At 51.0% G+C, this 22,476-nt stretch overlaps 1 protein-coding gene across 1 annotated transcript in view; it reads left to right on the plus strand.

Annotated features, from left to right (window-relative positions):
* The window catches only part of smurf2 (SMAD specific E3 ubiquitin protein ligase 2), a 67,897-nt gene that overhangs the window by 35,967 nt on the left and 9,454 nt on the right, over positions 1-22,476 (plus strand). Inside the window, exons 4-11 of the mRNA XM_036539879.1 lie at positions 4,023-4,156; positions 6,482-6,547; positions 7,369-7,453; positions 8,214-8,297; positions 11,886-12,088; positions 13,813-13,897; positions 15,377-15,535; positions 15,850-15,906. Coding sequence (XP_036395772.1) covers positions 4,023-4,156; positions 6,482-6,547; positions 7,369-7,453; positions 8,214-8,297; positions 11,886-12,088; positions 13,813-13,897; positions 15,377-15,535; positions 15,850-15,906 — 873 coding nt within the window. The remainder of the gene's footprint in view (positions 1-4,022; positions 4,157-6,481; positions 6,548-7,368; positions 7,454-8,213; positions 8,298-11,885; positions 12,089-13,812; positions 13,898-15,376; positions 15,536-15,849; positions 15,907-22,476) is intronic.

The raw sequence follows: 22,476 nt of genomic DNA on the forward strand, positions 1-22,476 counted from the left end.
TGAGAGTGTGTGAGTGAGTGTGTGTGCGGTGCATTAACAGTGGAAAATAGTGGGGAAAAAGATGTTCCTTTTGTGTTGTTCCGTGGGCTCTGCGCGGCTCGGTCTTTGGGGAACGCCTCGTGTTTGGGTTCCGTCTCCGTATCAGAGCAGGGACATCTGCAGGGAGGATGCTTACAGAAGATGTGCTCATCAAATGGAAGCTCTCGCACGGAGCTGTGTTCGTCTCTGCTGTGTACGTTTGAGCTCTGGAATTCAGGCTGTTTCGTGAATTTTTCCCCCCCCCTGATTTCATTACTCCAGGGCTGGATCTTCAGTGAGATTTTTTTTTTATTATAATATATTTATTATTATTTGCGATAGTGAAACGTGCAGAGTGGCTGTGAAAAGGCTTTTTTTCCCCCCCTCCTCCTCCGTCCTTCATTTCCACGGCGGGGATGTTGTCGTGTGGCTCCGTGCCGAGCGGCAGGCGGGGGAAGGGCAGTCCAGGTGCAGTGTGTGATGACACGGCTGTGCTTCTGTGCATTTTTTTTTTTTTTTTTTGCTCTTGGAGCATTTTAGCGCAATCCACAGCCTGCAGATTAACTGCAGGAATTCGCCGAACGAAACGGGCTGTCGCGGTGAGAAACCACCGTCAGGAATTCCGCACCCAGGGAATTTTACCCTGCTAAAACCCGAGCTGCTTGCCTTTTTTTTTTTTTTTTTTTAATTGTCTTTAATTTAAGCTTTGCGCTGACTGCTTAGGGTAAATTATATTGTAAACCGCAACAGTGCCTTCAACATCAGCTGTCGAGCCAGGCTAAAGATCAGGCTTAAATGTATATGTGCAGCACAGCTTCAAGAGTTTTCAGTCAGTAGCAGTGCAGCTTTATTTGATGAGTTCAACACTTCGCAGTGCTGAGGGATGTTGACAATGGAAGCACTGGCCAGATGGACGCATGGTACTAACCTGCTGTGTAACTGGAGAGCATATGTACAGCGCGTGTGCACGTGCTCTCCGATAGACCTGGTGTCGTTTTTAAGTCCTGTAGAGCTGCCATTACGGAGCTGACAGAACCAATTTCACAACTGCCTGCGCAGGAACAAGGATCGCAAGCATCTGCCTCTCCCTTCTTGGGAGACACACTTTCTCCTCTCTGCCTGGGTTCAGACAAACTGCTCATTGTTACGGTAACGGGGTCAGCGCGCGCCTGTGTGTGTGTGTGTGTGTGTGTTTGTGCGTGTGTATGTGTGCGTGCGTGTGTATGTGTGCGTGCGTGTGTGTGTGTGCGTGTGTGTGTGTGCGTGTGTGTGTGTGTGCGTGTGTGTGTGTGTGCGTGTGTGTGTGTGTGTGCGTGTGTGTGCGTGTGTGTGCGTGTGTGTGCGTGCGTGTGTGTGCGTGCGTGTGTGTGCGTGCGTGTGTGTGCGTGCGTGTGTTTGTGTGCGTGTATGTGTGCGTGTGTGCGTATGTGTGTATGTGTGTGGTGCGTGCGTGTGCGTGTGCGCGTGCGTGTGTGTGCGCGTGCACGTTTCCCTGTTTCTTGCAGTGTCTGCCGAGCAGGACAGGCGTATCGTCACGCGATGCATCCGGGCCCAGTGAGCGGACCGCCGGTGATCCCTGACCCCTATGCATGCCAGGGATAACGGATAGAGTCTAGCTGGCAGCCCGCCATCTCTCCACACTTAATCCAGTCAGGCTCCAAGGGTCCCTTGCCTAGTGTGTTTCTAACAGTTTCCAAAGCATCTCTCTGCGTGCTTTACCACTTAGTGTTATTATATCCATCTATACTATGCTTCATCTGCATCACTAAATGTGAGCACTAAATATATATACTACTGCATATCCCATCTTTTGCTACAGTGCTGAGAGTTGTATGCCGAACAGACTTCATTGTCCGGTTGTACTTGGACACGCAGTGGGTTTCTTCTGCCGCTCCCTCTCTCGGGCTCACTGCTTGGACTTGGCGGCAGTGACTCACGGCAGCAGGGCCGTGAAGAAAAGTCTACCGCACAGGGATAAGACAGCCCCAGTTCCATTCCAGCTCATCCATTAAAACCCATCACGCCCTGGTTCGCAGTCACACACACACACACACACACACACACACACACACACACACACACACACACACACACACACACGCAAACACGGCGCACGCCATGCCAGAAAACACAGAACAGGTGGCCGCAGCGCTGCCAAAGGCCAGGCCGGTCATTCTGTGCGCGGAAGTGTGACTTGCACGTGCCATCTTGCAGTTAATTTAAACTTGGCCATAATTTCAGGGAACATACTCTGGGCCGCCAGGCACCAACTGTGGCGGTTAATGCCTCGTAGTACGCCACGCTCGTCTGCCGCCTCCTCGCTCAGACGACAGATTGTGAAAGTGCATCCGGAAGCACGGACAGTACAGCACACAGAATTCTTCCCAGCATTACCGTTATGTAGTTTATAACGATCCGTATCCTCCTCATTAATATCTCGCTGTTTTTGTTTTGTTGTTTGTTTAGTGGTTAAGAAGAGGCCTGTGTGGTCATTTTCATCGTAATATGCAGACATATTTCTCTTCTCTCTTGTTTGTTTATGATCACCACAGGGTGCAGCGCCTCGAAAGATCCCTCCCTCTTAAGCGTTTGAGTGGTAGGCCTTGTTTTAATTACACCCTGCCATTTTGGCCTTCCTTCAGAAAGCGGCAGGTTTCAGAACAGAAAGCCGTCAGATTTCGCCACGTCATTTTGAATTCAGAAATGTTTACCAGTCTCTGAGACTCCTAGACATTTTGTCATTTGTCTCGTCCGGCGTCTGCTTTCTTGGGTTCTTCCCCCCCCCCCCCCATGATGCTTTGTCTCCAAACACGAAGAAAACATTTCAAAGGAGTATCAGTCCGCAGACAGCGAGCGGGCTCGTTTTGAATGATCTGAACGAACCGGACATCTTTCCGTGTACCTCACTGTCAGCGAATGACAAAAGGGCTCGCTCTCGGACCTTAATTTTTCCGTTCCTCTCAGTACAGAACATTTTGATTTGATGAGTATTGAGAATGAACTGCACTTTAAGCTCTCGCTCAGAAACTTTTTTTTTTTTTGCACGCGCTGCGAAGGAAGCCCCACGACGACGTCTCAGAACCCAGGAGATGAATGAGTAATGAGGCTCTCTCATGCCTTTCCAGCATTTTGCCTTTGATACAGACCGTTTCAGCCGCCTCTTCGTTCAGAGGAGGCAGAACGGCTCTGCATTGAAACTGGGTCAGGGATGCGGGATGAAACCGGGCTGGGGGGGGGAGAAAAAAAAATGTGAAGTGCGTGATGAATGCTGCTCCTGTGTTGCAACGTTGCGGCGATCGTGTTTGTGCGACTTGGGTTTGTGATGTAACGCTGTGAGGAAACCCCCCCCCGGCTTGCTCAGACACGCCTCCCCCGCCCCCCCGCGCGCTGGAAGAGGAGTGAGGGGTTGCGCTGCCGGGAAGGCTGTAATTAGAGCCGTGTTGTAAGTTTACTGTAAGTACTGTCTGGGAGAAGACGCCTTTTGTTTGCCAGGAGAGGGGAAGATGAGGGGGACTTCCTCTCATTGACACAGACTCGCCCCGCTGGCCCTCATGCCCAGACCCAGACAGAGCGTCACGCTTGCTCTGCTCGGGCCGCCCGCCGCACCTCAGTGGAAAGATGCGCGGCATGGTGCTGGGAAAGGGTTGCACAAGCAAAACTCCCCACGATTCCAGCAGAGCCTCTCGTCGGTCGGCTCAGCCTGGCAGGGGTGATCACTGCCAGAGACGACAGGTGTACATTTTGCAGGGGAGAGGGGAGGGGTTAGTGCTTTAACGGTAAAGTCGTGGGAAATTTCTGCTGGTAATTGCTGCCGGGGCTGTCGCGTCCACTGGCCACACGCCTCTGCGTAACTTCAGCACACTCTTCCCTTTAATACGGCGGGATCTCTGCATCAGCGGCTGAGCATCTTGCATGTCGAGCAAATGCCAAAGGTGTGTTTTTATGTTTGTTGTCACTGGCAGCACTTGATGCAGATCCCTCTCTCCCTCCCCTCTGAACCCCAGATACATCGGCAAATCTGACTCCATCACCATCAGCGTGTGGAACCACAAAAAGATCCACAAGAAGCAGGGGGCCGGATTCCTGGGCTGCGTGCGGCTCCTGTCCAATGCCATCAACCGACTCAAAGACACCGGCTGTAAGTCTCGGCTCCTTGACCGGCTCTGTGTTTGTGTGTCTGCTGACTAACTTCCCTAATTCATTCATTCATCACGCAAGAAAAGCAAGTGTCTGCAAACTAACCGTTGCCAGGTGTAGCTACTTTGTTACGGGTAGCTGTCTAGCCAGACAAGCTGTTTTGAAATCCTTCTGTGGTTTTGTAGCTTAATTTAGGCTATCTAACCCTCATACAAAGCCTAGCTTGGTAACATCACTAATTTACATTCTTGTGTACATGATCTTAAATGTATAAATGCAAAATTACACTCAAAGCAATTTAATAAATAGCACTTTAATAAACTGTATGTAAACTTTAAGAAATCAGTTTGTGTATGGTTTGTGTATCAGACAAGCCACCTTTTGACACTCGTGTGGAGATTGTAGAACTGCTTTATAGCGAAGCGTTCTAGATCAAGTGCCCATTCGCTAATGTGTTAGAGAGGGTGTGCGCTACATTTGCATCAGAGCGAAGAAAATATTGCTCTGAAGATTGCTCCGCTGTTACTGTTTCCTTGCTTTTTCAGTATGGGTACCGACAAAACTATGTAAGGAACAACATAATTAAAATTTTATTTTTCGGTGATGTTATGATTGAATCTCTCTGTTCACCTGTGCCTATGCGTAAGTGGTCTGGTCTGGGCTGGTCTGGCTCTTGCTGCAGCTGACCAAATGCATTCTACAGATGACTCATGCCTAACATTAAAAAGCCTGATTTGTATTCACTCTCATCATTTTAACATTACCGCTGTGTACTGCATCCCGTTAATGCCTTCAAATCAAAAGAAAAGGCCCCGCTTATATCGGTACACCTATGCAAGCTACCGCCATTAGGTTGTATTGATCGGCTGCCATATGGGCGTCTGGCACCATCGCAGCCCCCGCCCGCCCCCCAGTCTGGGTACGCCAGGCTCAGGTGCCAGCGTGGCTGGCCGGGGAGCCGAGGCGGTCTGGGCGGCTGTGATTGACAGCCCTCCCTAGCGAGGGGCACCTGGGAGCCAGCCTGGAGAGCCCTCCCCGGGGGCTTCCCGCGATCTCATCCCCAGCAGGGTGCAGCCGCCCGTCTGGCCAGCAGAGCGGCACGGAAATCTAGGCTGATGTCAGCTTTACACAGGCAGAGCTCCATCACTGTACCCACTCCCCCTCCCAGAGTCCCCAGAGAGCCGCTCACTACCCCCCCACAGGGTCCCTCTCCACACAGGGCTGCTGTGGGGGGGGGGGGGTCTGAACCGGCCCCAGAACCCCAGTCTGAACTCAGAGGATTGAAAGGGTTAAATGATGTCAGGATCCGAAAGGCGCCTCTGGGACAGGGCGAGCAGGTTTGCGAAAGGGGTGGCGAGAGGCGCCCGGCGCCGCTGTGTGGGACCGAAGCGGACTGGACCTCGTCTCGCCGCAGGCCCTCTCTCTCGCCGCGGCCGCAGTCTCGTGGTCAGGTTATGATGACAGAAGGCCGCCGTGCTTCCTAGAAGTCGCGGATTCTATTGTTTCCTGGAGTTGCCTAGTAAAACCGAGCTGTTTTGTCACAGCTGCAAGTTTCCTACCTCCCTGTGTCATTTTATTACATTTCTTCTGGGCTGCAGTAGAGTAACACCCTGTCTCAGTTGTAGTGGCAGTAATCAGATCAGTAGATAATCGATAAGTAATAAAGACTATGGATATACACGTTCCTCTTGTGGTGTCTGCAGTATGCTGTTTCTCTTACTGTTTACAGCCCCACAGATGTTAGCAGGGCCTCAGTTTGATGTCTTTTTTTTTTTTTTTTTTTTGCTGTTTTTTTAAATGCTTACCATTCCAGCCTTGTAACCCTCCAACTGTCCCTGTTTAGTCTAGACACGCATCCTGAACGGATCCACATTACAGTCAGACAACAGCGAACAGATAGTCGTATTCCCATTGTCTGGAGGCAACTTGCTACTCCAGACGTTTTCGCTCAGTTGAGAACACAAACCAGAGAACTTTCAGATTTAGTCATCAAACTCTGCAAAAAAAAAAAAAAAGTGTCTGCGCCTTAAGCGTACGCTGTGTTTACATTCGTGTTGGCACTGCTTGTTTGACTTTCATCTGTTTTTCGAGCGCTCTGTTACCAACTGTGTTCTATTAACCTTGGTTGCATCACAAATGATGCCGCGTGTTGTAATGTTTTCAATTTAATAAGGAATTTGTTTAGTCTCTCTCCCCACACAGCACCGTATCATTGGGTAATTAAACTGCGTCACTGTTGATGATGCATGAAAATCAAGCATTATGACGAGAGGATCTGTCTTTGTCAGCCTCCCGGGACACTAATTGCGCTGTTCTTAATTAACAGATCAGAGGCTAGACCTGAACAAGCTGGGGCCCAACGACAACGACACCGTGAGGGGGCAGATCGTGGGTGAGTACAGCGGGCCTCTTCGGCACGACGGGAGCAAGCCGGGTCCCGCGCGGCCGCGCTCTCCCGCCCGTGACCCGAGACGCGGGGCGCACAGGAAACGGAAGCGCACGTACGCAGACGCTTTCGCCGCACGGCGGGGCCTCGCAGGAATGCGGCCGTTTGTCATGTCGTCTGGCTTCCCTCCCCAGCGCCCCCGTCAGCGGTCTCCACCAGTCTGGCGGGGGGAGGGGGGGGATACCTGACACCCAGCGTGTGCCAGCGAAGCAGCAGCACAGTGCACTGGGCCGGGGCAGGTTAACCCCCCTCGTCTCCCCGCACCGCCGACGCTCCCGCCAAAGTCTCGCCCCTGACCTAAATATATGTCGGGCGGCAGCCGCAGGGTTGTGAAAGACGATGAAACCAGCCGCGTTTGTTGGGCTGCGATCTAAATGACAGTATGCAGTATCTCTTTAGAAAGAAGAAAAAAGAAAGATTTATAACTTGCATCGCGGGATGCTTTACAGACTTAAACTTTCTGCGTCCCCCGGGGCGACATCTGTGTGCAAGAAAACAAACATGCATGTGTTCTTTACATCAGCTATCACAGCGGCGATGATGTTCACTTCCCCAAAGCCCCCGAAGCGAAGGGGGACTCGGTTTTTAAACGGCTTTAAAATAACCCTCCCAGAACCCATGACGTGAAGCGCTCACGCTGGCCCGGGCTGTTTTGACTGCGGCGGGGCGAGGTCTGTGATTTCTCATGGCCGCGCGCTAAATATGGTACGCCGAAACACGGTTGACCTGTTGCCTTTGTTTGTGTCCGTTCTCTCGTGTTTGTCCAGTGAGTCTCCAGTCCAGGGACCGGATAGGCACGGGCGGCCCCGTGGTGGACTGCAGCCGCCTTTTCGACAACGACCTGCCCGACGGGTGAGTGACCCTGTCCGTCTCGGTTTCCCCTTCGTAGACGGCGGTGTTTTCGTTGGAGTTCCGTTGCCACAGGCTCCCAGAGTGTAGAGCTGTTTAGCAGGCTACTTTATGGAGAGAGAAGTGGATTGTTATGTTGCCTCAGCAATCGCAGGTTGAGTGTGGCTGAGCCGAGCTCATGCTCTTGCTATTAACAAGAGGTTTTCTGCGGTGCGGAGTATATGAATAGAGGGAATGGAATGAGCATAAGGGAGAACTCCCTTTGGCAGCTGGAGTTAGCAGAGTACAAGGGGGAAAGCGCAGACCATTGGAAAGACCACGATCCAGCAGTTTGTTCTCTCAGGCCAGCGGGAAGAGCGCAGACATGGGGTGGGAGTTTTATATTTGCAGGGTTATATTTTTGGGGGCGTTAGAGCTTCCTATCTGTCCGCAATCCCAAGTCCCTTACACTGACCCTTCTCAGGCAGCCTGCAAGCTAGGACAGTTCACAGTGCTTCCTGTGCTGGCAGCGAGACCGGCGCTCCATTTCCTGGAAATAGCACTCACTGCCTTAATCTCTGTGTCCCTGTGTGTGTGTGTGTGTGTGTGTGTGTGTGTGTGTGTCTGTCTGTCTGTCTGTCTGTCTGTCTGTCTGTGTGTCTGTGTGTCTGTGTGTGTGTGTGTGTGTGTCTGTCTGTCTGTCTGTCTGTCTGTCTGTCTGTGTCTGTGTGTGTGTGTCTGTGTGTGTGTCTGTCTGTCTGTCCTGTGGGTTCTACTGGTTCAGCTGGGAGGAGCGGAGGACTGCCTCTGGCCGGATCCAGTACCTCAATCACATCACACGCACCACGCAGTGGGAGAGGCCTACCAGGTGAGTGCTCACCTTACGCAAGTCACCAACAATCTGAGAAATGGGATCTTTTTCCCTTTGCTTTTTTTTTTTCTAACATATTTACAGATCTCTTGCCTGTTGGTCTTATTGAATAATTCCAAGTAGAACATTGTACAGATTTAGCCCATATACTAGCTCTTACAAGTTTGCAGGGATCCATGTAGAAATTTGGCACACGAACACCGAACCTGTACGCAGTCTTGACGGTTTCGCTCGTGTACCTTGTCAGGTGCTTATGAGCAACGATAATTGCTTTTGCTAGCGACAGCGAGCTGCAAGCACGGTTCTAGCATGTCAGAAAACTTAGCGATCCGGTTCAGTGTCAAGTTTCGTGTGTTGAGCTGACAGAAAGGACTGCCAGACGCCAAATGAAAAACGACTGCTCTCCAGCATAATGACAAAATGTTCTCTTAGCAAGAAGACAGAACGGCAACAAGAGGCGAGTGCCAAGGCGGAGGCACAGTGGCTGAACACAGGAGGATGCCCAGACACTTAGTGAGCTTTGGCAGGATCACCAGTGTTTATTTGACCCATCCGCAAAGACCTCACCGCCGGCACAAACGGCGGAAGCACCGAAGGCAGAAAGAAATAATGCTGGTGACTCGGCAGAAACGGTGGCTAGGTGACTTTGTGTCCCCCGGTGCCGTTTTGTTTAAAACCTCAGAGCAAGAAAGTGAGGGGTGGAAAAAAAAAACAACTCTTGGTTGTACAGGTAGCTATCATCTCACCCGCATGCAAAGGTGGCGACATGTACCATTACTCCCTGAATACAAACAATCCAAGGTGTGTCAGCCCCAATTCCAAAGATTTCACGTTAGCGGACTGGTGTAGTGTGTCAGGGTACACTCATAGAACACTCGAGATGTGAAAATTGCACCGTGTGTTCCAGGTCTGTTCTCTAAACAGTGAGACTGACAGACACTGACAGAAATCACATTTTTTTCTTGCATTCTCCCAAGGAGTACGTGTTACACAGAACCAACACAGAAAACACTGTATTTTTTTCAAGAACTACTGAAGTAACTGACAGCAAATGACGGGGTAATTTTCTCTTGGTTTTTTTTTTTCTCAAGCCACACAGAAGAAGGGATCTGGCGTATAACATTAGAAGTGATTTAAAGCTTCAACCTAGTTGTCTGGAATCACAAGTACTCTAGTTCTGTAAAGCATCGGAGCGAATGTCGTCTGAAGCCGTGCACGAAGGATAAGATGCTGTGAAATGATGCGTGAAAACAAATAACAATAATGAGGCACGCTGCTTTAATTCAGGCTCTGCGCGCTTTTTTCGTCGTGTTTTGAGTTGAGCCGTGTAAGGACGGTCTGTGCGACGGCCTCTCCGCAGCCTGTCTGGGGGCGGTTGTCTCGCAGGTCGACCGAGGCTGGGGCTAGCGGGCTGCGTTGTGACATCGCCTCAGTCCGCTGCGAAGCTGCCAGGAAGCGGGAATCTCGCAGGAGGGCTTTTTCAGTGTTCCGTGAAGCGGGGCTATCAGTTACACTGTTACACGCACGGCAGCGATGTGGCCACACATTGTCACCTTGTCATATAACTTGTTTTTGTTGAATTTCCACTCCATAGCCTTTTGTAGTAATTCGGTGACGTGAGAGCTGCAGCTTTTGCTAAACATGCAATATTTCTTTTGCAGAGAGAATGGGTCACAGCATACTCGGCTTTCACCTCTGTAATGTGGATTAATACAAAATATACCTATTTTTTTCCATGTTATTTACCAATGCAAAATGTTGATTATTGTACACTGCACCTGGCTGAATGTCTGTCTCAGTATATATCCCTTTCATTCAAGTTCATGTAACATATTGCAAGCCAAGCTCTACAGTAGAAAACTGAATGAATGTTGTCAGCTAAACTCAGCCAGGTTCTAGCATGGCTCGGCCCGGCTCAGCAGGGGGGTGACATGACCTCAAGTTGTGTGTTAATTAAATCACATATCTGAGGCATAAGGACAGAAGCCCTTTATTTATTCCAAACAGATCATTTACATTTACATGTACATTTATTCATTTGGCAGACACTTTTATCAAAAGCGACTTACAAGTGAGGCAGACTACATACAGCAAAAGCAAAAAAACCATAAGGAGTCAACAATAGTAGAAGCGCTGCATGACCAGGTTTCAGTGGTTGTCCAGACGAGGTCATGCTACATTAATTCCATGCTAAAAATGCATTTCGAAAATGCAAGCGTTTAAGATGTCCTCACTCTTACAATTCCCGTGACATGAGCCGTGTGGCCTGAAAGTGTGCATGTGAAGTGGTTACAGAACTCCACAGCACTTGACTGCATTTACACTTGTGTGACATGAGTAACAAAGCATCTTAGCCAAGTGTCCAGCACCACTCCACACGTCTGGTGTAACCACACCTTTGTTGCATGCAAGGGAGCTGTTTATATCTCAGGTCGGAACGAGGAAATGCACCCCTTAGTGGGAGTTAAATTATGTATGCACCTTGCCCTTTATGTCCCAGAAAAGGGCATCGGCAAAGCTAATCCTATTTATAACAGTAGACTCTTGGTAATGAATTTCCATTGATTTCTTGGAGGGTCCTGTGAAAAAGGCGGACCGCTCTCATGCTAAGTTTAAGCCTTCCAACTGGAAACAAAAATGTTGTTCTTTGAAAGGCCATATCAGTTTCGCAGATTAAAGAAAATAAGCAAACAAATAAATTACCCAGAAGTTGTTTTTTCTTTTTTGTTGAGGGTGGGGGGTGGGGGGACTGCTCTGGGAGGTTGCTGCAGATAACCGAGGCGTCAGCAGCCCTGGAAGCGGAGACACGGAGGTCTGGAGGGCCAGACTGCAGGGCTCCCCTCTCCCTCTCTCTCCTTATCAGCGCCTTTCCTGTCGCTCCGCTCCCGCTCGCCCACCCCTCGCACAGCAGACTGTACACACACACACACACACACACACACACACGCTTACTCACGCACACATGCTCACACGCACACACTCCCACACGCAATGCGTAGGGCAACACTCGTAACCGAAAGGTTGCTGGTTTGATTCCCTGCTGGGGCACTGCTGCTGTACCCTAGGGCAAGATATTTAACCCAGAATTGTCCTAGTAAATGTATAAATGAGTAACATGTAAAAAACTGTAACCTAAGCTACATAAGTCACTCTGAAAAACAGCGTCTGCCTAACGCTCATAATGAAGCATCTTCTAAATGCTTAAATGTAACGCATATACACACATACTTTCATGTACACTCTCACAAATGTACACTCAAGCACACGTACACAGAAATGCATAACACATGTACACCTTTTGAAAAATGTCTGAGGCCTGCGGAACTGAAGCAAAACAAAGCATTACCCAGAACCCATTTCTGCTGACAGGAGCTTGCTGAGAGACTCACTGATGTCTGGTGCACATGTCTGACCAGTGCTTTAGAGTCAGTATACCACAATTTGGAAAAACAGATTGTCTAATTCGCCGTGTGTTGTGAAACGCTGTGTGTCTCTTGCCATTGTTGTCGGTGTGAAACCGCAGTACAGGATTAGGTCATCCCCCATTGTCTCCTCACTCGCACTGTGGTCGTCTCCGTCCCGCAGGCCAGCGTCTGAGTACTCCAGCCCCGGGCGACCCCTCAGCTGTTTGGTGGATGAGAACACCCCCATCATGGGCACCAACGGGGCCACGTGCGGCCAGTCCAGTGACCCCCGCGCCCAGGAGAGGCGGGTGCGCTCCCAGAGACACAGGAACTACATGAGCAGGACACATCTGCACACACCTCCAGACCTTCCAGAGGGCTATGGTAAGTGGGGGGTGGGAACCCAAAACGCCTCCCCCTCATTCCCCCTGTGTCCCAGTCGTTGGTACCAGGTTTGGGTCAGAGTCGCTTGTTCCGTTTCCCATTTCTTGTCTCTCCAAGTGTGTGCGTGTGCTGGGAGTAAAAGGCATCTATGAGGGCCTGAGGAAAGTCAGATCCCAGCCACCCTGGGGTGTGAACTGAAATGAGCTGATTGGTTCGGTCCAGCGGGGATCAGGAGAGCTGGAGCAGAGCGCCGAGGCTGGCTGTAGTGCCAAGGCCGGTTTGGCCACCGGGCTGTTTCATTTGGCAGGGAGGTGGACGTGCGCGTGCCGAACTGTGTGATGTTTCATGCAGCCCCCCCGCCGCCCCCCTCTCCTTCCTCTCTGGTCTCTCCCTTCCACAGAACACCATGTCATGACAGTCACAATCAAAACAGGTCTCGGTTCTCCCAATGTCTGCAGACATTTCCTCGGGACGTAGAACGCTCTATGTGTTCTGTGGAGTGGATTTTCCCACAGAGCAGGGTGGGAGAGGACAAAAAAAAACAGAAGAGGGGTCTCCACTGAATTTGAAAAGACAGAAATACAAATGACTTTATTTTTATCAATTTATCTGGCAGATGCCCTTATCTACAGTGATTTACAGAGCATTATAAAATACCAGCGCAGACAATTCTGAGGTAAAACCAGGGTTTAAAATCAGTGGGAGGAAAAAAAATCATTATAGGGTCTATTTGGATTTGATGTTCTCAGTTGTATTATTGGGAAAGGGGTCCTTCTGAATACATGAAAGGATAGTATCCCTTTGTTCAGTTACGTTTCATGTGAAGTCAATGCCGTGACATCTGGAAGGGGACAAAATTATTGGCGTTTGAGCAGTTATCCCAGTTATAGCCAGGTTCAGCCTTGAATAGGCCTTCACATTAGAGCTGGCTTTTAGCTGCATGATGGTATCAGTCTCGTAGCGGAAGGCTGGCAGTGCCGTCACACCATGACGGAGCACAGCGTGGAGGGCGCCCGGGACCAGCTGATGATGACCGCATGCTTCCCGGCTCCTGAGCTCCACAGATTTCTCCCTCTCCTGTCTTTTCTCTTCTTTAATCTCCCTCCTCTCGCGCCGCCCAATGAATGGCTTAAGACTGCGGGGCTGTAAAGTCTTTAGGGGATTTTTGGAGCTCGCGAGTCCAGGGAGTAAATTAGAGGGTGTCGCAGCGCAGCGCAGAGCCGCAGATTAGGAATGTCTTTTTGGGCCTCGGGCTCCTAAAAATGCCCGCTGCGCTCGGGCGTCTGCAGCAGCTGCGCCGCTGGCGGAGGTTAGGCGAGGTGAGTCACTCAGGGTGTCCGAGAGCTGCTTTGTTTTTCATTTTATTTTGGGGAACCGCACCCAGCCTGCTGCAGAGGGAGAAGGGGGGGGGGGGGGGGTGTTACTTACATATAGAACTGGGCGGTGTGTCCGTAGTGGTGCCAGGAAGACCTCAGCGCATGGAAATATCTCAACAGACAACAGTGATGAATGGGCTCCCAGACACCACTTCCCCCCCCCGCCCCTCCCTCCCCTCCTGGGTCCCTCCGTCTCCCGACGCAGACCGATACGCGTGCAGTCGGCTCCGCTGCGCCTTGCCTCGGCGTTGCCCGCCGCCTCCTTAACCTTTGCGCATGGTCCCTTTTTTTTCCCTGCTTTGAGTGAGTTCCTGGTTTTGTGTTTTTTTTCCTCTCCTTCCCCAACAGAACAGAGAACAACTCAGCAAGGCCAGGTGTACTTCCTGCACACTCAGACGGGCGTGAGCACGTGGCATGACCCCCGAGTGCCCAGGTAAGGACGGAGAAGGTGCCCTCACCACAGACACAAACACCTCAATTCCCGCTAGACGCTTTTCACGGAGTCCCAACGCCTGCTGGGTCTAAATATACAAACGCCTTGCATACTCGTTTCCGTGAGAGTTTTCCGTGAGAGGACAAAGAAACGAAAATGGGAGAGCTGCCGTCTCTGTGCCTGACCATCTGAGCGATACCCCTGGGCACAGTGTTTACTGAGGCCGTTTGCGGCGCCGTGCGAGTGAAAACGCAGAGGTCGCAGCTGAGAGGCAGTGTGTGCCCATAGGCAGTGCAGCTCTTCATGGCTAACTAGCTGTGAGCGCGGCGGGCCCTTGAGTGCTGCTGACTCGTTCTCAGCCTGAAATGCGATTTGCAAAGCCCTTCATCCGCTCACGGCTCCTGCATGAGAGGGTAATGACCATGGCCTCTCCCAGTCTGCAGTACATCACCTTTGTTATTGGATATATTTAGAGGAACCCTCTTAGGAGGGGTGTGGTAACAGGATTCAAACCCACTAAGGGTATAATGCTTTCACCATTAAAGTGACAGTGCTCTCCCTTAATAAAAATACATGCAGAATTTCCAATTCCATTTGATAACCCAGGGCCACCACTTGTGACCCCAGCAGACACACACACACACACACACACACACACACACACACACACACACACACACACACACACACACACACACGTTATAAACCTCCCTTGTAAAAGTCCACCCAAGTTGGCCAAAAGGTCAGTAGAGCTCGATATTCTGTGTGACCGTGTTTGGCCATTTGCAGGTGGCACAGCGTTCAGTGTCCAGTGAACAGTGTCCTGCTCCATGGCAAGGAGCCAGGAGAGCACTGATGTCTCGGTAGAGAGCTTTGATAGCAGGGTGACTGGAGCGAGCCCTCCACCAAAAGCCTTGCAGCTCTAAAGCTGTTGGCACACATAATACTCACATCCTATCAAAGCCATGCCGGAGAGCCCAAGAGAAGAGGAGGGCCTTTGGAGTGCATTTCGGATGGAGTGGGTGCGTTGTGCTGTCCTCTTTAAGTCATTCCGAATGGGGAGCTGAGCAGACCCAGTGCTGATTCATACCAGCGCTCGAAGGAAGAGCAAAATGGCCACTTCAGTGTGCCACCAGTGTGTCTGTGTGTTAGGGAAGGAGAGCTGTCAGCTTTTCCTCCTGAGGCCTTTTGGTCATTTGCTCTCCAACTGTTGAGTAATGCAGATTAAGTCACAACAAGCTTATTGGGGCCTGACCGTTTCTTCAACGCCGCGTCTTGGGACACCGAAAGGATTCCAGCCGAAGAATTCGGTGGGGGAGGGAGAAAGTATTTTTTCAGACATCTTGGAATTATTTCCTTTGCTACGGGCCTGAGTTTTGGCCGGCGGTCATGAGCGCGCGGGCCAGAGCGTGTGTGTTTTGTTCGCTTTTTTTTTTTTTTTTTCTTTTTTTGATTTATGCATCTCTTGTTTTTGCCCAGGGACCTGAGCAACGTGAACTGCGAGGAGCTGGGGCCGCTGCCCCCAGGCTGGGAGATCCGCAACACCGCCACGGGCCGCGTCTACTTCGTCGACCACAACAACCGCACCACTCAGTTCACCGACCCTCGCCTCTCCGCCAACCTGCACCTGGTCCTGAAGTAAGCGCGCAGGGGGCACCCGCTGCTGTTAGCATGTGGCTAAGAGGGCTGAGTCAAGGGGGGGGGGGGGTGTGCTGCTTTAAACCCGCATTCCCCGCTGTCACACTTGACTGCAATGCAGGATCTCGCGGATCTCCCTGTGCCGGAGCGTTTCTAACTGCCCTCGCATTCCTAGCTGGGTCATTAGGGAAGGGGGTTGGGGGGAGGGAGGTGAATTGTCAGGCGGCTCGCCGTGGGTCTTGCAGGTGGATTTGGTGGCTTTTCCTGGCTCTCCACTCAGCTGGGCTTCTCTCTCTTCTCTGTTTTGTTTCCAGCAGCCCGAGCCCTAACGGTTCCCGCGTTGGCATCGAGAGCCAAAACAGTAACTTCAGGTAACCCCCCCCCCCCCGTCTCCCTCTGCCGCTTTGCAGACTGTGCTGTGGCTATGCTGTTCGGTACCAGCGCTACAGGTCCACCACCTCTCTAACCCAGCTGCACTGGTCAACGTGAAAACATCATGATAACAGCGTAACTGTGGTGTGCTGAGGATCTCTGGAGGGAAGAAGGCCTCATTGCTGCCTCTCTCGAAGTTGCATATAAATATAGGCACATGCATAATTTCCACAGATCGCGTCTACTGTCATTTTGATCAGATGCGGTGTGTTTTACGCATAAGGGCTGCCTCAGCTTGCGTCTAATTATTATGTGAAAAGGGGGGCCTCTTGTGTTCACTCGAACGTCCTACTTAATATACATGCAGTGCAAATCAGGAGTTGGGCCTCTGGAATGAAGGAGATTGAGTGAGTGTGTGTGGGTGCGCGCGTGTGCCTGCTTAAGGGAGGGAAAGTAAGTGTATGGGACGTAGGGAGGAAGCTAGGGAGGGAATGTGTGAGAGAAGGAGACTGGGAGAAGGGAGAGTGAGTGTACAGGAGGTAGAGAGAAGGGAATGAGGGAGTGTGTGTATGAGGGCAGAGGGAGGGAGAGAGTGGCAGAGAGAAGAGTGCGAGTTATGTGGGAGGGAGGGTGGTAGGGAGTGTGTGTATGGGAGGGTGGAGGGGAGACTGGGAGTTTATGCAGGCAAGAGGAGCGAGTTCTTCTCTGACTGCATTCTTCAAGCACACATTCTGAATGTAGCTGAACAGTTTTATTACCATATTATTGCTTATGCTGAGCAGAGCAGGAGATTGGGTGGTGGCGTTAGGTAAAGGTGTATGGAGCACGTCTCTTTGGTCAGCCTGAGTTTTTCTATGCAGAGGAAATGGCTGCCTGGAAGTAGAGATTGGGTTTCTCTCTTCCTTGTTCTGGCTGCTCAAAGAATGTCTTCATTTTTTTCCTCTTTTCATAAAAATTTGGAGGAAATTCTTATAACAACATAGTCTTGCACGGCATGCGTGTTTGTAAAATGGGCACAAATACTATCCATATGTGTGAAAGGTAATATAGGCCAGTGCAGCAGTGATACACAGGGTTATTGAAGAACCTGAGCAGGCTGATGGTTTTCAGTGTTTGCTCTTGAAGCATAGTGGAATGAGCCACTCACGGAGTGGAGAATTTACAAGCTTCAGAATGAATCTCCTCGCTGGGAAGGGGGAATCCGATTGGTTAGAGCTCACACTGTGTGGACTTGGCCCCAGTCAGCCATGGCAGATACTAGGCCATTTTGTGTACCCAGGAGGACCTTTTTGGAGGTCTGCTTGGACCCTTTTCCCCTTGGTGGATGTGCACCTGAACTTTCTCCAGGTGGAGGGGATGGGGTCAGCCCGTGTGCAGGGCATGGGGGGGACTGTAGGGGGCGCTGAGGAGTGCCGCGAGGCGGGCAGGCCGCAGCGAGGGTGAGAGCTGGCCCTCGGGGGCCACTCGGATGGGTTTCCCTGCTGTAAACGTGGAGGGCTGTGGTTTCCTCCCCCGCGTGGGCCAGGCCCACAGACCGCACTGCGCTCAGCTATGGCAGGAATTACACTGCAACGCAGGACGGTGAGCTTGGATTGCAGAGTCACAACCGCCAGACAGTTTAGGGGAGAGTGAAGGGAAAAACATTCATACAGCTGCTCATGTTTCCTCAAAGCTCTTTGTGAATGGCTGTAGAGCGTGTTACTGCAAAACAAAAGGACAAAAAGAGCACCCTTTCATTAAAGGCCACTGTAAGAAGGGGCGCAGGATTGTGAGGATTTGCAAGCCTGTAAGGAAAAGCATGTCGATGGCAACCAGCTTTGATCCGGTTGTTACAGAGCTCCAGGAACGACGTTTCCCTCATGGAAAGTATATGTCAGAAAGTGGTGAAGGGTTGAGATACAGGCAGTGCAAGACCTCGGGCTGCTTTGCCTCTCCCTCAGCATTGGTACAACAGTTCCTCCCTCTGCCCATGGAACCGCTAATTTCATTGTGCGCCATCAGCAGCTTTATTGGCTATTAAGATATTTTGGGGGGGAACGTGGACACATTGTTCGACTGTTCACGGGTTTTAAGCGGGGACCGTAAACAATGCTCGCTGACTGACAGCGGGCATGCAAACACGCAGAGCAGATCCAGATGGGTCAACGAGTCCCACGGCAGGATGGGAGGATGGTTCCACCGAGCAGAGAGACGAAGATGGATGGGGGCGGTCCCGTCCAGGGACGCTGGGACAGGGAGCGAGATGAGCACGGAGGGGAGCTGACTCCCAATCAGCTGCTCCTTCCCAGACAGCTCCGAGCTGGAAAAGATATTAGGAGCCATGTTGGCCTTCCATCAAGACATCTGTCTTTTATCAAGACAAGGATTTCAGAAATTTTGCCTAACACCCTTATCCCACAAGAAGTTTGATAAATGTTTTTCAGTTGGTTGTTGTTTTTTTTTTTTTTTTTTTTTTTTTTTGCCGTTTTTGTACTTTTTTTTTTTTCCTTACAAGAGTTACATGCTCAGTGTAATGTGCTGCAGACATCGTTTCAGCGGTAACGACACGTTTTGGTGCCGATCCACATCGTTATGCTGCAAACCGTACGCTGCAACATCAGCGGGGGGGGGACACAAGGCCCGAGCACCAGTCTGCTCCGCTTTGTACTTTTACTGCACGCGCATGCGAACGTAAAGTTGTGGAAAACAAACAGCACACCAAAGTTTTCCAATTAGCAAATCATTACCCAGGGCAACATGCTGGAGAATGTTCACACTTCCAGAGCTGGAAGGAGGAAAGCGAGGAAAGAATGCATACCAGACAGAGAGGGAAGGGGGGGGGGGGTGGTGGAGGGAGCAAGGGGCAGGAATGTTTGATTTATGGGCGAAAGTGCAGAGAGAGCTATTCTGCAGCGAGGTGCCTCTCCTCGCCGGGGCCGTCCTCTGCGTTTGGGCGCAGTCGGCAGGCCGCGTTTTTTTTTCCTGCCTCCGCCTCTCCGCTCCCCTCCCTTGGAGTCTAGTCTGCAGGAAATGAAGGGATTGAAGGATCCTGTAGGGCTGGTGTGGCAGGCGGAAGGGCTCAGGGACGGCAGGATGTGGTCACTTAGCGCAGCCAGACGGGGCCTCAGTCTCTCCCAACGCCGAACCACCCTCCCTCTGACGCACCACTGTTTCCTCTGCCACCCCCCGAACACCCCCCCCCCACCCCATCCCCCTCTCCCTCCCCCCATCTGTATGTCTCTGGGTTACAGTGACTGTCCACCTCCCTGCCAACTCCCAGGCTTTCTTTCCTAGGTCTCCAGTTTTCTACAGAGTAATCTTAAAATGTCTGCAGGAACAGCGTCTTCCTTTCCAAGTCATTTGATATAGTGCAGGCTTCTCCTCGTGGAAGCATTTTGTTTTTTTTCTCCCACCCCCACAGCTTAGCGGATCGCTTCGCTTCTTCTGTTTGGCCGTATCTTGTTTTATTGCGTCTGTGGGTGAAGTTCAGTGTCCCCCCCCCCCCCCCCCCCCCAACACCTCTCTGGCTTTTCGGAAACCTGTCTCGTCCGTGGTGTGCCACAGAGAAGCGTGCATGACTTTGCCACACCGGATACCTTTTCAGTGGAAAGCGATCCTCTCAGGAGCGGGTGGGAGCACACTGCCACGTCAGGCAGTGCTCATGTTAAGCCCCTTCCTCTGTGCTCTCCCAGCCATTGAGGAGGAGGAGGAAAAAAGAAAAAAAAAAGAACTCCAGCGTGTAGGTTCACTTTTCCAGCTGCTGACCTTCTGAGGAGCGATAATCTCCCCTGGATTAAGAGCTCTCTCTCCCCCTTTCTCCCCAATCGCTCTCCCCCTCTCCTCCTCCTCCTCCTGCGCTCGTCTGCGTCCCCTGAGAAACGGACATGTTTTAATAATCAAAAAGGATGTAGAGGGAGAGTTGCCCTTGAATATTCAACAGGCGTGCTTTGAGGACTGAGGTGTAGGTGTAAATGTTGTGCGATGTCTTCTTTTCGTTGGTAAGAACAGCTATGTTCCACACAAAGGCACACAGCTGAGATCATGAGAGATCATGGCTGTTGCTGCTGAAAAACATCTAACCTTTTCTTACCATAGTCGTCTGCAGGCTGTACCTCTTGTTGATTTTTCCTTTCGCCTTTTTGTACACGTATTTTTCTCCAATTTCTTTTTTGACATTTTACTGGTGTTCACCTGAGGCCCTGGTGCTGAATAAGTGAACCTTTCTTACGCCGCTGTGGAGGAGGCTGTATGTCTGGAGAAGGAATGTGACCAGTGGAGATGGAGAGGGCTCCTCTTTCTCTTAATTGTGGAGAGGGAAGTAGATCTGATTACAGGAGCAGATGGGGCTGTCCTGTGTGTGTGTGTGTATCAGCGCACAGAAACACGAATTTAACTCGATTAATCAGGCATTTAAAACCACAATAGCAAGCCGTCGGAAAGTGCATGGGAACCATATACTATATGCACACTGGAGTCAGACAGGAAGTGGCAAAGGTTTGATAATTGGACATTAAATCCAGTTTTTCAGAAATCAGAACTATACAGTGTCAACTAGAATTAAAGTGTGTTGAACTGGTGTATATACAAGTATCAGTGGAGGGGTAAAAAAAAAACCATGTTTTTTCAGCCTGTTATCCTATTTTCCTTTTACCCTTTTTACCCTTTACCCTTTTTTCCTTTGTCTACCATTGTTTTCCCGTTTGCCTTCGGAGGGAAGGGCAGGTTATTGATGAAAGCGCACTGTAGAGCATTGAGGTCATAGGGAGGAAAAAAAATGGCGGGGTGTAAGCGAGTCTGCCATTCTCAGTCAGTAGTGTTCTTTTTCCGTCTTCCTGATCGCTACCCTTCCTGGGCAGGCTGCCGCCTTACCTGTTCTCTGGCAGGAGGCGTGAGCCGAGGGGGGAGAATGGAGGGGGGGAGGTGTGTGTGTGGGGGGGGGGGGATGCGTTTTCCACGCGGCAGGCTCCCCGGCAGTCACTATTTATGCGCGTTGGGATCCACATGTAAAAATCGCACATTCCTGAGGGCCGCTGCAGCCAGACGGAGGGGACGGGCCGGCCGCAGCACTTCCAGGACAGACTGCATAAACACGGATCACCTTGGCTGGCCCGGCGCGGTAGGCAAGGAGGGGGGTGGGGTGGGGAGGACGCCGAAGGACGTATGAATGCGCAGGAAGAGGAGAGGAAGCTGGGGGGGGGGGGGGGGGGGGGGACGTGCCTGACAGGCGAGCCATCAGCACTCTGCCCGGCAACAAGCGGAGGGCCCCGAAAACCGGTGGCCCTCTGTTTTTTCCCCTTGGCCGATGGCTTCTCCTCCTGGGTTTCGCCCCCGCACTCTTTTATTTATTTATTTTAGTTTGGGAAACGCTGAAAGAACAGCCGTGGGATCGTGGAGCCAGGAAGCATTTACCTGCTGTTTTTGTCAGCGTCGGTACATTCAATAGCTCATTGAGCTTAGCCTGGAAAATCCTTTTAAAATGGCAGCTCCTGTGCTGGAGGAGTTGAGTGGTTTGGCTTATTGCTGTGGACTGAAGAGTCCCTGACTGTCTAACTTTTATATCTTATATTTGTGATAAAGTTGTTCAATAATAACTGATAATGCAGTATCGTTGCAGTATCGTGGAAGCTTAAGCCCAGAAGGTTAGTGCTTTACAATAACTAACATAAAAACATACATACATACACACATATATACACATACGTTACATATGTGTCTTATATTTACATATGTATAAAAAGAGCTTTAGCATACATTAATGATAGGAATCTTGTATGCTTTGCATGCAGACTGGGATGGTGTCTTGCAGACAAAACGACATTCATCACAGTGCTCTACCATTTTGGGAAGGCACAGCAGGCCAGTGTGAAAGCTGCTTTGTGTGAGGAGCCGGTGGCGCGGAGGACCGATCTTCCTGCCTGTCCCGTGCGGCCATTCCAGAATGCCTTTCCAGGCGTGGGGTTTTCACACAAGCAACGCTCCGCGGTAACATGTCCGCTCGCCTGGAGAGCAGGAGCCGGCGGTCGCGGGGCAAGAGGCGTGCCCCGGGCTCCCCCTGAATCCCGACATCCCACACACACACACACACACACACACACACACGCCCCATTGTGGATGGCTGCACAGTTCAGTGATTATAACCCTGCTCCGGGGCAAGCGCGCCTGCTGTTCCCGCTAAGTGCAAAAGGCCAGTGTGTAAATAATACTCAAGCACCGATTTCATAAAGGACCTTTTGATTCTGCTGAAGTCGGGGAGTGCGTGCGTCTGCCTGCTGGCAAAGCCCTTCGGCTCTCCTTCGCCAGCATCGTAGGAGCTCCTCACGCCGCCTCAGGCAGACCGTGCAGTGTTTTGGTTCAGGAGTTCACGTTCCGTCTGCGCTTGCCGGCGCATTTCAAACTTAGTCGTTTTCTTAATGATTTAGGGGGGGCCTGTGTCAGATTTAAAAGGCGCCGCGCGTTAGCAGTGAAAGCTGTCATAAATGAGGAAATTTTCTGCCTTGATGGACCATTACGAGAGATTTAAATAGATGTGGACATGTTTGCCCGAGTTTATGCTGAAATACTTAAAAACAGGCCCGAGTCTCAGAAATATG

The sequence above is a fragment of the Megalops cyprinoides genome, chromosome 1, assembly GCF_013368585.1.
Source record: "Megalops cyprinoides isolate fMegCyp1 chromosome 1, fMegCyp1.pri, whole genome shotgun sequence".
In the NCBI taxonomy this organism is placed as follows: Eukaryota; Metazoa; Chordata; class Actinopteri; order Elopiformes; family Megalopidae; genus Megalops; species Megalops cyprinoides.